The sequence below is a fragment of the Gossypium hirsutum genome, chromosome D05 (assembly GCF_007990345.1).
Source record: "Gossypium hirsutum isolate 1008001.06 chromosome D05, Gossypium_hirsutum_v2.1, whole genome shotgun sequence".
Classification (NCBI taxonomy): domain Eukaryota; kingdom Viridiplantae; phylum Streptophyta; class Magnoliopsida; order Malvales; family Malvaceae; genus Gossypium; species Gossypium hirsutum.
In genome coordinates, this window is record NC_053441.1 from 47,391,221 (window position 1) to 47,408,485 (window position 17,265).

A 17,265-nucleotide genomic window follows, 5' to 3' on the forward strand; every position below is an offset into this window, starting at 1 on the left:
AAAGAAATTATAATCAAAATGACAAAAAAATAAAAAAATAAAATTATCATTATATCATAATTAAGCTTAAAAAAATGAACCATGCTTAAATAAAAAAGGGTTACTAAATTTATCAAATAAAATATATAATATACAAAATAAAAAAAATTATAAGATGAAAGCATAGTTTTACCTAAATTTAAGTATTAATTAATAAAAAAAATTAAAAATGAGATATGGATGAAAATTATGAAATAGAAATAGAAATAGAAATAGAAATAAAAATGGAGATGATATGAAATTAATGAGCCGGTCTTTGACATGTTTTTTTAGGGTTTGAAATTAGAGTAGATGAAGTTTCCATTGAATTAGTGGGACACCTTCAAATTCATCTTGTCTTTCACTTTGTTCCTTTTCCATGTTTGTCGTTTAGATGTTCAGCACCTTTGCAATCATCTTTCACATACAGACATTCTTTTAAGCCACTCTGGTCTTAAAATTCATACTTTTAATTGCTTTGTATTTATAAGGGTGGAAGAAGAATGTAGAGACAGCAACTTTAAAATTTAATGTCCTCCAAAAAATAATTATAAATGTTTTGGGATTCAGCTCAACATAAATTTATCATTTCATCAATCATCATTTGAATTTTTTGAAATAAATGTATTGATATGTTGCTTGCAAGAGAACATAAATTCAAACACACTGAAATGCATTTATCTTCTTATTTAAATATAATTAAATAAAATTTTCAATTAATTCCATTATATCTATTTTTAAAATACCGCTATTTCTCCATAAAATAAAAACAACTTTTGCCGACTTTACATATAACTTTTAACCCTCCATCTCAAATCATGATGAAACATGCATGCAACTGACAACCCAAAGGTGAATTTGAAGGACTTTGGCCCAAAACTTTTTTTTTAAATTTTATCCTTAATAAAATGAAAAATTTTATGTTTAATCCCTTAAAAAATATGAAATTATAAATTAATGCATAATAAATTTATATTTTTAATCTATAAAAAATTATAATTAAATTCAACCCCTGCTAAGAGGACCTAATTTAGTGAGAAAGAAAATAAAAACCTAACTGGAATAGCAAGTTCATAAAAATTAAAACCGAAGATATAAAAATTAGAAAGCATAAGAGGCAAGGGAACATACATTCAATACCTAAATTTGGTGGCCCCCACAATGTAGTGGCTAAATTCAATCCACTCATCATTTTTTTTTATTCAATGTTGTCTTCTAACACTAACAAACTGCAATTTTCATTTTAAAAAAAAATTGGAAGTCCCCAAAGCCATAGCAACTAAAGGTGGGTGCCTGGGTGTAGTCCCCTACAGGTACAGGGGTCATGTTTGAACAAAAAAAATATAGTCCTTTTCATCATTTAATATGTGAACCATGGATACCCAACATCTCACATGCCATGCATCTACTCACATTAATCCTACATGTGAATATAAATATATCCTTTTTTTTCTTTTTTTCTTTTTTACCAATTTTGGGATTCAAATAGTTTAAGCTGAATCACATCACAAGAGTCAAGGAAACTTCCTACGTAAAAAGCTAGTCTTTAGCTATAATAATTTCATTAAAAGCTCTATTTTCTATGGAAAATGTAAATGTTGAGTTTTTAAAGAGTGGTTATGTAAAATTATAATTAAAGAGTTCGTATGTTTTATATGTACATTTATATGTTACCAATAAATAATAAATAAAATATTAAAATATGTCATAAGTATTTGTATATTATATTGAAAAGTTTAGTTCTGATCTAAACAATAGCAATAAAATTTAAATCCAATTACTAGTCATGTACTCTTTGCATTGTTATAGGTTTAGTCCATATTCTTCAACTGAATCATTCTAAGTCCTTATACTTTTTCAAAATTTGATTCCATTCCTAATGCAAATGATAGTCGCTAATTCATTAACTAAATTTTTAGCAAGTAATATGTGAAAACAACAAACTAACATGGCATTACACATATGATAATATATTTTTCGTATTCTGATTTCGAAAATAGCATAATTCAATAAATTTAATAATTCTCGTCTAGTGAGGGTTAGAATTTTAAAATTTAAAAAATATAATGACTAAAAATAATCAAATTAAAGCACAAGGATCGCAAAATATAAAAACTAATAACAAAAGTTAACCTAATTAAAAAGATGGGAAGTAAGCCAGACCTAGTGGTGAAGGGTTATTCACGTATAAAACCCACTTGGATTTAAACCTCCAAGAAGTAGGGAACAGCTGGTATACATATGTAATGTGAGTATTGTTGGGTATGGGTCCCACTATGTGGGAAACCCATATTTTATGCCATAATGTTTTGTCCCTTCTTTGGTTTTGTCAAAAAAAGCCATTTTGGGTTTTTAACGGGTGTTGGGCAAAAATTTTAGCAGAGAGCTAAAGAAAAAATAGAGAGAAAGAGAATAGAAAAAATCAGATTTTCAAGCTTGGTGCAGCAGTGATCAACTCTTCGATCGAAGGTCCATCCGTGGTTCGATTGAGCTGATTTTTGGACAGCAGCTAGGTGATAAGGTGTTCTTGACTTTGTACGGTCGGATTTTTCATCCGAGTCTTGTAGCGTCGGAAATACCCATTTTTCAGCAGCTACGTTTTTGGTGATGTTCTCTCATTTTTCTCTCTTTTGCTAAAGATTACATGTTGTTAGCCTTGTCGGAGTTGAATGCTTGTTGTAGGCTTGATATTGTGATCTTGTAGTTGAACATTTGATGATAGTGGAGCTCTTTATCGGACTCTAAAGTCCCGTGGTTTTTACCCTTAATTTAGAGGGGTTTTCCACGTAAAAATATTGGTGTCTCTATTTATTTTTGTTGTGGTTGCATTAGTTGATTTGTGGTTGATTAAGGTTGCTAGAGAACATATCTTGTGCTATTGTGCTTGCCATAATTTTTACAGGAGTTATAAGGAGAGAAAGAACACCGGTTGTGCTTTCGCTTTGTTTCGGTTGTTCGGTTTCTTCCCAACAAACTGGTACCAGAGCTTGGTTATTGTGTCAGATAATTATGGAAATTAATACGAGCAAGATGATTATGTTGAATGGCACAAATTATCAACTTTGGCGGAATAAAATGAAGGACTTGTTGTTTGTGAAGGCTTTGCATCTTCCGGTCTTTACTACTCAAAAACCCGATTCGAAAAGTGATGAAGAATGGGAATTTGAGCATCAACAAGTGTGTGGCTTTATTCGGCAATTTGTTGAAGAAAATGTTTACAATCACATTGATCAGGAGACACATGCTCGAACATTGTGGGAGAAGCTTGAAAGCTTGTATGCTTCGAGGTCGGGCAATAACAAGTTATTTTTGCTGAAGAAAATGATGGCGCTGAAATATAAAGAAGGAATGTCTATAGCTGACCATGTTAGTGAATTTCAGAGTATGATGAATCAGTTGCTTGGTATGGGTGTCAAATTTGATGACGAGATTTTAGGACTTTGGTTGCTTGCTACTCTACCAGACTCTTGGGAGACCTTTCGAGTCTCACTCATTAATTCTGCCCCACAGGGTATTATTACTTTGAATTTGGCTAAGAGTGGTGTGTTGAATGAAGAGGTTAGAAGAAGATCTCAGGGTTCTACATCACAGTCCGAGGTGTTGGTTATCCAGAACAGGGGGAGAAACAGAGACAAAGATGGAAAGGGTAGAGATAAAAGCCGAAGCAAGTCAAGATCGAGATACAAGAATCTTGAGTGTCATCATTGTGGTAAGAAAGGTCATATCAAGAAATATTGCTTCAAGTGGAAGAAAGAGAACAAAGGTGGTGGTGATAAACACGACCGGAATGACGATGAAAAATCCGAGCGTGTTGCTACTGTTACTCGTGAAGATTTGTTAGTTATTTGTGATCAGAATTTGGTCAACCTAGCATGCGACGAGACTAGTTGGGTGATTGATACTGGTGCATCACTTCATGTCACGTCGAGGAAGGAATTCTTCACATCTTATACTCCTGGTGATTTTGGGGTATTGAAGATGGGTAATGATGGTTTGGTTTCGGTTATTGGTATGAGAGATGTTAGCTTGGTAAGTAACAATGGAACAAAGTTAACTCTCAAGGATGTCAGACATGCACCGGATGTCCGTTTGAATTTGATTTCTGCAGGAAAGCTTGATGATGAGGGATTCTGTAACACCTTCAGTGAAGGGCAGTGGAAGCTGACTAAAGGCTCCTTAGTTGTGGCTCGAGGAAAGAAGAACTCAAATTTGTACTTGATGCAAGCTTTGACTTCTCGAGAGACGGTGAATGTGACACTGAATGACAACTCAACTGAGTTGTGGCATAAACGACTCAGTCACATGAGTGAGAAGGGGCTTAGCTATTTAGCGAAGAAGAATCAACTTTCGGGTTTAAAGAATGCTACACTGAAGAATTGTGCTCATTGTCTAGCAGGAAAGCAGAAAAGAGTTTCATTTAGAAGCCATCCTCCTCATAGGAAATCAGAGTTGCTAGAGTTGGTCCATTCAGATGTTTGTGGTCCGATAAAAGTAAGATCACATGGTGGTGCACTTTACTTTGTGACTTTCATTGATGATTGTTCAAGAAAGCTATGGGTTTACACTTTGAAGTCTAAAAATCAAGTCTTTGAGGTGTTTAAACAGTTTCAAGCATCAGTTGAAAGGGAAACTGGGAAGAAGTTGAAGTGCATTCGTACTGATAATGGTGGCGAGTACACAGGGTCGTTTCATGAGTATTGTCTGCGACAGGGAATCAGACATCAGAGAACACCACCAAAGACTCCACAGTTAAATGGGTTAGCTGAAAGAATGAACCGAACATTGATTGAGAGAGTCAGATGTTTGTTGTCAGATGCAAAGTTACCAAGATCGTTTTGGGCTGAAGCTTTGAATACAGTGACACATGTGATAAATCTGTCTCCTAGTGTTCCTTTGAAAGGTGATGTGCCAGATAGAGTTTGGTTTGGTAAAGACGTGTCATATGATCACCTACGTGTGTTCGGTTGTAAAGCATTTGTTCATGTTCCAAAGGATGAAAGATCCAAGTTGGATGCCAAGGCTCGACAATGCATTTTTATTGGTTATGGTCTAGATGGTGAGTTTGGTTATAGACTCTATGATCCAGTTCAGAAGAAACTCGTGAGAAGCAGAGATGTTGTCTTCATTGAGGATCAGACCATTGATGACATTGATAAGACGGAGAAAGTGGATTCACAAGGTAGTGGTGACTTGATCGATATGTATCCGGTTCCCCTAGACTCTTCACCAGATCCTATCCAGGATGATGTGCATGGTGATGTTAGTGGTGACCATCAGACTATAGGTGACTTTGATACTCCCATGGATGATGTTGTGAATGATCAACAACAAGCACCTATAGCTCCACCAGCAGTTCCACTTCGAAGGTCTTCTAGAGATCGACGATCTTCTGTCAGGTATTCTCCTGATGAATATGTTCTTTTGACTGACGGGGGAGAACCTGAATGTTATGAAGAGGCTATGGAGAGTGAATGCAAAGATTAGTGGGTTGAAGCGATGAAAGGCGAACTTCAATCATTGCATGAGAACCATACTTTTGAATTGGTGAAACTGCCTAAGGGCAAAAGAGCTTTGAAGAATCGGTGGGTTTACAGGTTGAAGCAAGAAGAGAAGTCTTCATCTCCACGATACAAAGCTAGATTGGTCGTCAAGGGTTATACTCAGAAAAAGGGGGTTAATTTTGAAGAAATATTTTCTCCGGTTGTGAAGATGTCCTCTATCAGAACTATACTGAGTTTGGCAGCTTGTTATGACCTAGAGGTTGAACAAATGGATGTGAAAACTGCTTTTCTTCATGGTGACTTGGAAGAAGAGCTTTACATGGAGCAGCCAGAGGGTTTTGTTGCACAAGGGAAAGAGGACTATGTGTGCAGATTGAAGAAGAGCTTGTATGGTTTGAAGCAAGCTCCAAGGCAATGGTACAAGAAGTTTGAGTCTGTTATGGGGGAGCAAGGCTACAAGAAGACTACTTCTGATCATTGTGTGTTTGTTAAGAGATTCTCTGGTGATGATTTTATTATTCTTTTGCTCTATGTTGATGATATGCTTATTGTTGGTCAGAATGCTTCTAGAATTGAGAAGTTGAAACAAGAGTTGAGTAAATCCTTTGCAATGAAGGATTTGGGGCCAGCAAAGCAAATTCTTGGCATAAGACTGACACGTGATAGAAAGGCCAAGAAATTATGGTTATCACAAGAGAGGTACATTGAGAAAGTACTTCAAAGGTTTAGTATGGACAAAGCTAAAGCGGTGAATACTCCCTTTGCTATGCACTTTAGATTGAGTGTTAAGCATAGTCCTTCCACAGAAAAGGAGAAGGAAGAGATGCAGAAAATTCCTTACTCTTCAGCCGTGGGTAGTTTGATGTACGCAATGGTTTGCACGAGACCAGACTTGGCTTATGCCGTTGGTACAGTTAGTCGGTTTCTTTCTAATCCAGGGAGAGAGCATTGGAATGCAGTGAAGTGGATTATGAGATATCTTCGTGGCACTTCCAACATGAAACTTTGTTTCGGCAATGAGAAACCTGTTCTTGTTGGGTATACAGATTCAGACATGGCCGGAGACATTGACTCGAGGAGATCTACTTCAGGTTACTTAATCACTTATGCAGGGGGAGCTGTGGCTTGGCAATCGAGACTGCAAAAGTGTGTTGCATTGTCCACCACCGAATCAGAGTTCATTGCAGCAACCGAAGCGTGTAAGGAGATGCTTTGGATGAAGAAGTTTGTGCATGAGCTTGGTTTTACTCAGGAGAAGTATGTCCTGTACTGTGATAGCCAGAGTGCTATTCATCTTGGTAAGAACTCAACTTTTCATGCTAGATCTAAGCATATTGATGTGAGGTACCATTGGATACGAGATGTTCTTGAAGCTAAGCTGTTAGAGCTTGAGAAGATACACACTAATGATAATGGTGCTGATATGTTGACGAAGGCCTTACCAAGAGGAAAATTTGAAGCATGTTGTTTGACCTCCGGTATGGAGGCATTCCCCACATAGTTGGAGGGGGAGATTTGTTGGGTATGGGTCCCACTATGTGGGAAACCCATATTTTATGCCATAATGTTTTGTCCCTTCTTTGGTTTTGTCAAAAAAAGCCATTTTGGGTTTTTAACGGGTGTTGGGCAAAATTTTAGCAGAGAGCTAAAGAAAAAATAGAGAGAAAGAGAATAGAAAAAATCAGATTTTCAAGCTTGGTGCAGCAGTGATCAACTCTTCGATCGAAGGTCCATCCGTGGTTCGATTGAGCTGATTTTTGGACAGCAGCTAGGTGATAAGGTGTTCTTGACTTTGTACGGTCGGATTTTTCATCCGAGTCTTGTAGCGTCGGAAATACCCATTTTTCAGCAGCTACGTTTTTGGTGATGTTCTCTCATTTTTCTCTCTTTTGCTAAAGATTACATGTTGTTAGCCTTGTCGGAGTTGAATGCTTGTTGTAGGCTTGATATTGTGATCTTGTAGTTGAACATTTGATGATAGTGGAGCTCTTTATCGGACTCTAAAGTCCCGTGGTTTTTACCCTTAATTTAGAGGGGTTTTCCACGTAAAAATATTGGTGTCTCTATTTATTTTTGTTGTGGTTGCATTAGTTGATTTGTGGTTGATTAAGGTTGCTAGAGAACATATCTTGTGCTATTGTGCTTGCCATAATTTTTACAGGAGTTATAAGGAGAGAAAGAACACCGATTGTGCTTTCGCTTTGTTTCGGTTGTTCGGTTTCTTCCCAACAAGTATATCTCTATGATTAAGTGCATGAGTAAAAACCCTTTAAATATATAGGTAAAAGTAATAGGATTGTTATGTTGTTTTAGCTATTTTATTGCAAAGGAATTGGATTCTGTTTATTTGTTTCCTTCACCTTAAAATAATCTCCAAAACCATTCATCTTTCTTTCAAGAAGTTTCCTTGGTAGTTTGTTTACAAAATCTAGTAGTTATGATATAAAATTGATAATAAATATAAAGTTTCCCACAATATGATAACTTCACACAAAGACATGGATGGTTTAAATTTTACTTAATTATTTATTCACATTTAAACTTATTATAAATAAATGTTTAAAAATATTTTCTATCAAATATAATTATTAAAAATAATTATATCTAACCACATCAATACCTATATCATCTCAAATCTTAACACTGTAAAAAAATATTGACCAATTATATCTAACCACGTCAATATATATCTATATATGTTATTTTTCTAATTTTATAATTTTATAGTAATATTTATATTAATATTAATTAAAAATAATTATATTAATATTAACAGAAATTCCTAATTTTGAATTTTTTTAATATTTGATTGCTTTTTATGGATTCAAATAATGCAAAATTCAATAATATTCAAAGTTAAATAATATTTAATTACTTCTCAGAGTAGATTCAAAGTGGATAGGAACTATCCTTTGAGTATTCATTATCTGAATGCAACTTTATATTTTATGAATAACAAAACGATATCATAATTTGTTTTATTTAAAAAATTATTTTTGAAATACTTTTTTATTTAATAAATTCATTTTTAATAAATTTAATTATTTTTCAAAAAATGTTATTTAAAATAGATTTAATTTAAATTTAAATTTAAAATGGATAATAAATACTAAAAAAGTCTATTACACATGTATGTGTCAACGAGTTAGAACTTTAGTCTAGCAAACCGCGTGACCTTAAATAATTTCCTACTATTGAAAAATGAGAATTCTCGCAGAAATCTTTTAAGGTACTGAAGCAAAGTGCAAGCAAACTCGAAAGAGAAATAAGCCATGAACGAACAAAAAAGTCACAAGAAAAATAACGTACACCAACTGTTTGACTAAATTCTCTAAAAAATATTCTATTACTTTGAAGGTTTACAACTGAGTGAGTACAAATGAAGGGGAAGATCTTTATTTATAGTTGAACTCTCTCAAATCTAATGGTACAATTGAGTTACATCAACGATCGAGATTAGAGCCCATCTACAAGATGAGAGTATTAAGGGATTTAAACTCTATACATCTTTATTCCTTATGATTTACAATAGTAACTCTAGTTTTACTAGAGTGTTTCATTGGTCACCAATGCTTAAAGTAGATGGGTTTCTCCATATATACCAATGAGTTAAGCCAATTCAATCGGGTCAAATGAGCCCCATTGAATTAGCTGACCTCCATGAGTTTCTCCATATCTACCATTACTAGAGTGTTTCGCATACAATATATAATGAAACGTATGATTTGAAACTAATTAATCATAATAACGCATGAAATATGTACGATATTAAAATAAATAAATTAGAATAAATTGTAAGTAATACGAAATTTAAACACAAATACATCATATTAACAATATTAAATACACTACAATTTTGTTATCATGATGTTGTATAAAGTTGATAGAGATAACAAATTATGCATATTAACATAAAAATGAATAAAACATATTAAAATAAAACTTTAGTTGAGTGATCTAATTAGTATGAGCTCAAAACCTACCCTATGCATGTTTTTATTATTTTTAAAAATAAAAAAAATTAAAATACTCTCGAATAATATAATTTATTTTAAATAGAAAAATTTAATTTTGTAATAGATATTTATATTTTAAAATGCATATTAAAATTTACCATTCCTAAATTAAAAGAAAAAGGAAATACAAAGGCAGGGTAATTCCTGAGGCGGAGGAGCATAAAAAAGTATAATATGGCGGATAAGGCGGTGGGTTGTCAAATCATTGTCCAGCCAAAGGAACTCCCTCTCACTCACACGCATGCTCACTTGTATTATAATTACTGTAACACAAATTATAATTATGACTTTTAACACTTTGACCCCAACTCCTCACATTTCTCCACGTGTAGCTCATGCCGGCTTTCCATAAAATAATTATAAAATCCTGGTTGTAAATTTTGTGTTGCCGTTTTGGATGTGAATAGTGAGAGGCAAGGCAAGGGTATATAATAAGTTAGTTGGGAAATGAGGAAAGGCCTGCTTGTGCTTGGTTGAGTTGAGTGAGCCTCTTTGTGTAGGGTCGTATTAGAAAGAGACTGCTGCTTACTTAACCTCCTCTTCCCTTCCTTTCCTTATCTTCTTCTTCCTTTTTCAGAATTCATGGGGAATTGCCAAGCCATCGATGCGGCGGCCTTGGTCATTCAGCATCCCTCCGGGAGGCTTGAGAGGTTATATTGGCCCATTCCCGTTAGTGAAGTTATGAAAATGAATCCCGGTCATTACGTTTCTCTCATCATTCCCTTGCCTGTTTCCCAAGAGGAGGAAGCCAACCATCATCAAGATCGAGATACAGTGCGTTTCACCCGTGTTAAGCTCCTCCGCCCCACCGATACTCTTACCCTCGGCCACGCTTATCGCCTTATCACTTCTCAAGGTCTTCTTCACTTTCTTTATTTGCAAGGTTGTCTTTCTTTTATATTGATTTCTCAACTTTCTCTTGTTTCCTGTCCCTGCAGAGGTCATGAAGTTCATGAGAGCCAAGAAATATGCAAAAACCAAAAGGGAATCCATGAAAAAATTGCAGCACCATGGACAAGACAACCTAACTTCAGGAGGAAAGTCTGACGCACACATCACCAACCAAGTATGGCTCTCACTTATCTTTCATATATGTTCTTCCCAACTAAGCAATCTGTGAATATGGGTCCTCAAACACCAGTTACTCGCCATGGGGAACTATAAGCAAAGTATGATAATCATATTGGAAGGATATCATAAATTGATTGTTAAAGTTTCCATCTGCATTAAGATTAGATATAAACTTAACCAGTTTGGAAAACTTTTCATGTTTCATTTGAATCTTTCTTTCTCATTCAATCCTAAAAACTTAGGCGCTTATGTTCTAAACTTTCCAGGAACTAAAGAATGAAAGACAAATCTCACGGACATCATCTGTGAACGCTGCTTCAATGAGGTCAAAATCATGGCGGCCATCATTACAGAGCATCTCTGAGGCTGTAGGCTAATAGTTTTGTTTTCAAGTTTCTTTTCTTAAGTGCAGATTGGTTTTAGGAATGGCAATGAACTGCCTCTTTTGTTCAATGAAACCCCAAATTAGGGAAAATGGAAATTCACCAATCGAATGAAGGTGATAACCAAAGATTTCAACTTGCAATCAAAGCTCCCAACTTGAAATCTGTTTCAAGAAAAATAAACATATGTAAAGATTCTCAGTTCAGAGGAACATTGGATCCTAAATTGTATTACAAGTAATATTCTTATATGAAATTAGGACTTTCAGTCTTTCACTCACTACTTTCATACAAATCCCAAACTTGATCACTTTCAAAAAGTACAACACAATGCTATGTTGATCAAACTCTTTATTTTATGGATACGAGAATATGACTTTCAAGATCCTCCAATTGTATAAAAAACTTTAGAAAAGTTTAATCATATCCGTGTCTGATACACATCTATATCTAACACTCATATCTGAGTTTGAGTGAATATTTGACTCCAAGTAACATAGTTACAACTGATGATAATGGAAAATAATGTTATGAATGTGATGATAATGGAAAAATATGTTATGAAACATGTGGAGGAAATCATTTGGGAGAGTTTGAGTTCCAAACCTCCCAATCATGATCAAGGTGGTTTTGGGCCCATAACAAGGATGCCCGAGCAGCAACAGGTGCTCCAGGTAATTTCTTCTCCTTCAAAGCTACAAACATATCTGTGAAAGGCTCCACCAACAGTGTTCCAGGTCCTCCATACTCATTGTGCAAGAAATCATTAAATATCTGTTTTCAACAATAGAAAAAACAGTAAGCTTCGCAAAAATTTTAAGTTCAATATCAAGACTTGTATTCTTCTGTAGGTAAGGCTTATACAGGTAGAAGTAATCTTCAACACTAACTATATCACATGTATGTAGAAGCCAAATTCAGAGAAATCCCTGCATTGGGCCAAACATTCACATAAGGAAGAACATGACTAGCTGTCAGGGAAGGAGTGATTTGTTATTTTCGTGCCAGATATTTCATTTGGGGTCAATTATTGAACAATTTCCAGCTCAATCAAAAAGCAGGCCTCTTAAAGAGACAAAAATGTTTGATTTAGAAGAAATCATTGCTGATAAAAGCTATAAACAACCAAAAGTAGGCAATTAAAATTATGTTGTCTGGATTGGAAGATTTGAATAAAGGGCTGTGAACCACTATTCTCAAACTGTTATATGATTCTCTGATTACAGGGATTAACAGGCGAGGCTTAGTGACTGAACATGATCACCTATCACCATTGATCACATCGTGTACAATAGAACGGTATAAACCCATTTGGATGTGATGACAAGGAAGCCAGATGAAATCAGCTACTGTGAATGATAATATTGATGTTTGTGTTTTTCGCTGTAAAGAGCACTGCATACTAATAATACCCAGTTCACAAAATAATGTCACTTCTAGGACCATATATTGAATCGGCTTTATCATCAACAGAACAATAACGTCTTTCAAGCATGATGAAGCCTCTCAGGTTATCAAGCGTGGTAAAGCCACTTGTGCTCTACTGATATCCTCTAATATAGAACTCTGAAGATTTACTTTAACATTAATGTGTCATATTTGTTTGATGTAAAATGTAAGATATAATAAGGAATAAGATTATCGTCATCTATTCAAAAGTCCATGTAGGCCTATCTCATTCCAAGATCCTAAGATCATCTTAGGGTTTGTTGAAGTCTTCTAAGAATGAATTTTGACATCTGAAACCATCTTATTATGTATTAATACTAACCCACCATTCTTGATACTACGTCCATGAATCGTGGGTATTGACTCCTGAGAATGACACAAGGCTCCAATAAAATAAAAAATTCTGTTCAGTGGTACATTCTTTCAATTAAGTCATGCAAGTATGGAGGATCTTCAATTAGCAATGATAACAGCATGGGCGATTTTGGAACTTGAGGAACGCAGAGCTACACGAGGGCCGTCAATCCAATCTAACTACCAGCAGTTTTATCAGAAAATACAAAGAGGGATACCATAATACCAATCAGAATGCATCAGGGAGCAGAATTGCAATAACATGGGGCTGGAAGCCGCCAAGTGAGGGAAGAGTCAAAACTAAATTTGATGGAGCCGTTCAAACAAACAGTCGAACAGGTGGTATTGAGTATCATTGTTCGAGACTATCAATGTCAAGTTTTGGCAGGTTCGGTGAAGAATATGCAACATGTGACAAAAACAGCGAAGGTGGAAGCAACGGCTGGCTACAGGGCTTTCGTGTACACAAAAGAGTTGGGCTTATAAAGGATAGAGCTGGAAGGTGATGCTTTAAGTCTCATTGAATTCAACAAAAACCATTCATAATATATTAACAGTTATTCCGAAATTAGCCGTTCCTGGAAAAGAAAAAGGGAAAGTACCTTAACGCAAACGTCAATGACAGAATCAAGGTCATCACCAAATTTGTCTTTGTCTTTGGATAACTTGTTGAAAAGCTCAGCTTTAAACTTCTGGGTCTCCTATTATACCAAATATCCACAACAATAATCAAAAGAAAATCTATCATTGGAGCTTAAAACCATAATACGTTTTTCTAAATATACAAGTGTATAAACTTACGGCTTCAGCAAACTTAGGGATAGGGTCATGGTAAACGTATTTCTGGGAATGCGAGGCTCTGAGAGCGCTAAGGAACGGTTTTACGGAGATGGGTTTTGAAGAGAGGGTTGAAAAAGAGGGAGGAGGAGGAGGCGGGTTTAGGATAAGGCCGGCGTTTCGCAGGATAAGAATGGTGGAGGTTGGAATTTTGGCGGGAGTTAAGGGTGGGTGAATAGAGACCAACGAACACGAAGAAGACGCCATTTTCGGGTGATGGATTGTAATGGACGGAGTTGGACTTTTAATTTTGGATTTTATTGGGCCTATGATTGATTGTTAATTTGGGGGCTAGGGTTGGTATTGGGCCTTTTAGTTCATTTTTCTTTTTTCTAGATGTATTACAAGCGTAAAACTTGATTATTTCACATTATGTATTTTAAATCAATATTGGTTTTTTTCATGGTTAAATTTTATTATTAGTATCTGTATTATGCATAAGTTGTGAATTTAGTCATTATACTTTAATTTAGTCATTTTTGATCCTTATGCTTTTAGAATTTTAAAATTTTAGTCTTGACCAGATTGTGACTATTAAATTCATTAAGTTATACTATTTTCAAAATTTGATGCCCCAAATATATTATGGTATGTGTAATGTCATATCAACTTACTATTTCTATATTACTCACAAAAAACCAACTAATAAATTACAATTGTCATTTGTATTAAGATTGAAATTTTGAAATTCGAAAAATATATCAACTAAGATTGATGACTAAATCTATAACTTTACGCATAATATAATACTAATAGTAAAATTTAACTAAACAAACTTAATTGTTACAGTTTGGTTAAGACTAAAATTAATGAACTCAAAATTAAAAAAAAAACTAAAATTAATCAAATTAAAATACAAATACTAAATCCAATTTAAAGGTAAACTTCCTTATTAATGAATTATTGAACAAAAAGAAAAACGTACTTGTTAATAAATTAAAAATTCACAATTAAATTAAATGGAATGTGTGTTAATTTTATTATTTCCTATTTATATTATTATTTAAATTTTTGATTGATTTGGTATTACGAGTCAATTCGGTATCAATTCAATTAAAAAATATAAAAATATTCTTTTGTATTTAAAATAATTTATATTACTTTATGGCATTTTAGTTTTTTATTTTTTAAAAAATTAATAAATAATTTACATTAATAAAACTTTAATTTTATCACTCAACCAAATCTTTATCCCGAAATGTTTTGTATATTTTAATTATATTATGCACATTTTATTACATCCATCAGTTGTATATCTAAATCTAATATAATTCTAATACTTGTATTTAAGCACTTTATTGAGTTAGTGTCACCCTTATCTGAGTCACCAACTCAATTATAAAATTATAGAAATACTCTTTCTTTCCAATAATAATATGACATTTAAACAAAAGAATTAAAAACTATAAAGCTAAGGATTGAACACATGTTCAATAATACTAAAACACAATTTTATTACCACAACACCTATATTCAGAAAAATATTTTTAACATAAAATATTTTCTTTCACCCATATCGTGGTATGAAAAAAATCTAGTTAATTCTCTATAACAACCATTTTTCAAAAAAATTAATAAAATAAAATTTATTCCTAAATAAAATAAAAATAATAAATTTTAGATAAGATATTATTTCAATAAAATATTTAAATTTTACATAAAATATTAAATAATATTTTATTAATTAAAATAATCTTTAATAAATGAAATGAAATTAATGGATTTTATTAAAAATATGAAGTAAATCTAACTAATTAATATTAATTTACTATATTAAATATTAATTTATTTTTTAAAAAAATCAAATACAATTTAAATCTCAAATATTCTTATAAATATATAATAGTTTCCTCTTTATAACAATCAAATTTTGATAGATAAATAGAGTTGTTATAGAAAGGATTGGTTATATCTAATTTCATTAATTGAAATTAGTTAGTGGACATATAACCTAAACTTTAAATTTTTAAACTTTTATCATTTTAATTATTATTTTACATTTTTTAATATTTTTATGTCTATTTTACCGTTTATATTCGCAATTCATGTTTTCTCTTCCGAATATATCATTTCTAGAATTTGAACTTGTGCTCTTTCCTTCAAAGTACAATATGAACCTAAAACATGTTGGTATTTTAAATTGTGATAAAATGTAAAATTTTATATATAAATTTTTTATTTACATATTTGTACTATTTATATATAAAACACTGTTGATGTTAGTGTCTAATATCTATAATTATACTATTATAATAACTTTTCAACATATGAGTAGTTTTAAAAATCAGTTGCAACAATTTAATTGGAATATATAATGTAATGACTCAATTTTCTATGGTGTTAGAAAATGTGGTTTCAGAACTTCGTTTTTGTAAATCGAGTCTGTAAGCATGTTTTCATTGGCCATCTTATTTTTAAATGGTGTTAAAAAAATTGGATCAAAATATATAATAAAATGATACTTTAGGTACCAAATTGAGACAAAAAAAATTACAAAAAAAATTTTAAGTACCAAAGTGAGAAAATGAGTATACTTTAGAGGCCAAATTGTGAATTAAGTCAATTACAAACAATTACATGTGTTTGGATATCATAGAGTAATTGGATGAAAGTGTAATTACTAGAATAGTAATTATACTTGATTGTAATAATAAAGAATTATAATTCCTTAGACGTATTTGACTAATATAGTGCAATTACATCGTAATTATTTATATCATGTTTGGTAGTACAAGTTGTAATTACAAAACTACATAATTTAAAATTCTAAAAAGATACTAATTGTTATAAAAATTATCAAAATATGGGGAAAAAATCTCTAATTAAGTAACAAAACTTAAAATCAAATTATTGTATAATACATTCACTACACCAAAACAGACTTTTAGCGGCGTTTTTAATGGCGTTTGGATAAAAAAAGCTGCTAAAAATCAATCATTCGCGGCGCTATCTAAAAAACGCAGCTAAAGATCTAGTATTAGCAGCGCATTTCTGAAAACGCCGCTAAAAATGAGCATTAGCGGCGTTTTCCAAAAAGCGCCGCAAAAACCTAAACCTAATGTCGTGAGTTTTTGGGGATTTAGCGGCGTTTTTTAAGAAGCGCCGCTAATGCTCTAGTCTTTAGCGGCATTTTTGAAGAAGCGCAGCGAAAGACCCCAGCATTAGCGGCGTTTTTGAAGAAGCGCCGCTAATGCTTAGGGCTTTAGCGGATTTTTTTTAGAATCGCCGCTAAAAACATTTTATCTTAATTGGTTTATTTATATTAAATAAAATTCAATTTATTTCTAATTGAATATTTAAAATCTTTAGAAAAAAAATAATGACACGTAGAAATAATTTGAAATAAAACACATGGAAAAATTAGAATACTATTATTTAAAATAATTTTAAAGTTTTTTGGGTACATGATTACTAATTGTTTTTTAGTTTATATATTAAAAATTTTCTTATATAATCGTAAAAGAAATAGCATTAATTTTAAAATATTAAATTAATTATCACTATAGCTTAGGGTTTTTAGTTTAGGGAGTATGGGTTTAAGGATTATGGTTTAAGGGTTGAGATTTAAGGCTTAGGGGTTAAAGGGTTAGAGGTTTAGGGGTTAGATGTGTTAGTGGTTAAATGTTAGGGATTTAG

General features: G+C 32.8%; 2 protein-coding genes across 2 annotated transcripts; one reads left to right on the plus strand and one right to left on the minus strand.

Annotated features, from left to right (window-relative positions):
• The first annotated feature begins 9,593 nt into the window (after positions 1-9,593).
• On the plus strand, positions 9,594-11,269 carry LOC107903703 (uncharacterized). The gene is made up of 3 exons (XM_016829844.2): positions 9,594-10,391; positions 10,474-10,601; positions 10,873-11,269. The coding sequence occupies exons 1-3, from the start codon at positions 10,118-10,120 to the stop codon at positions 10,981-10,983; spliced, it is 513 nt and encodes a 170-aa protein (XP_016685333.1). The 5' UTR covers positions 9,594-10,117; the 3' UTR covers positions 10,984-11,269.
• A 113-nt stretch (positions 11,270-11,382) lies between these two features.
• LOC107903702 (protein PLASTID REDOX INSENSITIVE 2, chloroplastic) lies at positions 11,383-14,072 on the minus strand. The gene is made up of 3 exons (XM_016829842.2): positions 13,594-14,072; positions 13,395-13,493; positions 11,383-11,763 (listed from the first exon to the last, which is right to left on the minus strand). The coding sequence occupies exons 1-3, from the start codon at positions 13,834-13,836 to the stop codon at positions 11,569-11,571; spliced, it is 537 nt and encodes a 178-aa protein (XP_016685331.1). The 5' UTR covers positions 13,837-14,072; the 3' UTR covers positions 11,383-11,568.
• Positions 14,073-17,265: the final 3,193 nt, after the last annotated feature.